Source organism: Caenorhabditis briggsae (assembly GCF_000004555.2).
Source record: "Caenorhabditis briggsae complete genome, chrV, whole genome shotgun sequence".
NCBI lineage: Eukaryota > Metazoa > Nematoda > Chromadorea > Rhabditida > Rhabditidae > Caenorhabditis > Caenorhabditis briggsae.
Window position 1 is genome coordinate 17775986 of NC_013488.2, and position 979 is coordinate 17776964.

General features: G+C 36.7%; 1 protein-coding gene across 1 annotated transcript in view; it reads right to left on the reverse strand.

Moving 5' to 3' along the window:
* Window positions 1-381: 381 nt before the first annotated feature.
* The window catches only part of Cbr-fce-2, a gene marked incomplete at both ends in the record, with an annotated part of 2360 nt that continues 1762 nt past the window's right edge, over window positions 382-979 (reverse strand). The window contains one exon of the mRNA XM_002648874.1: window positions 382-759. Within this exon, the coding sequence (XP_002648920.1) occupies window positions 382-759 (378 nt within the window). The remainder of the gene's footprint in view (window positions 760-979) is intronic.

A 979-nucleotide genomic window follows, 5' to 3' on the forward strand; every position in this document is an offset into this window, starting at 1 on the left:
TCACTTCTCGTCGAGCCTCAAACTTGGGTAATTAAACCTTTATTCATAAGAAACTAAAGAAAAATAAGATAAAAATGAATGATATACAATACAGCTAAAATGGTGTTTACCGTAAAACCTCTAATAGAACGCCACCCGGACCGTCCACTTTGAGTTGATATATCTCACTTCTTTTGAAAGATATCAAAAAGTGGTTAACTAGTAAAATGTTTATCAGGATATCAACAACATTTTACTAGTTAGCCACTTTTTGATATCTTTCACAGAAAATGAGATATATAGGCTCAAACTGGACGATCCGGGTGTCGTTCTATTAGAGGTTTTACGGTATATACATGATATTTTACGATCTCCCGTTGATCGCCCATAAAAGCCCTCGGGTTATAGTGTAGAAAATGTAAGAGCAAAATCCACCACATTCTCTTTTCCAGCAACAATTGGTCTGATATGCAATTGTAACCCGTTTGCCAATCGAAGAGTGTTCACTTGTCCCAAAATTTCCAAATACGAATCCAATCCAATGAGAATATCAACTTTCTTTCTTGTCCGTTCCACCTGAAGATATTGATCCTGGTCTTGCAGCAGTCGTTTCAACACATCACTTTCCACATCCGCAGTTAAAATGTTGCATGCAATGTTGTCCACACTACACAATTGAACAGTAGCAGTCGAATGTTTGGTTTTGAAACGAACATCAAAAGTAGTTGTCAGCAATCTCTTGGTTTCCCGATGAGCAAATGTATTCACGTTCAGCTTCTTCTGAACAGTTGGTTTTAAAGGTGGTGTACGGTGAAATTTTTTATTGCATGAAAATGTGCAGAAATGCATGTAGATTGACATAAAAATAAAGAAAAAAATCAAAAAAAATTCCTTCATCGAGAAAAACGCATCGAAAAATACGCTGAAAGCCCTTAGGGACGAGGTTTTTCTAGGCCGCCCGGTGAGTAAAAAAAAGAAAACCTAGAAAACTCTTGAAAAA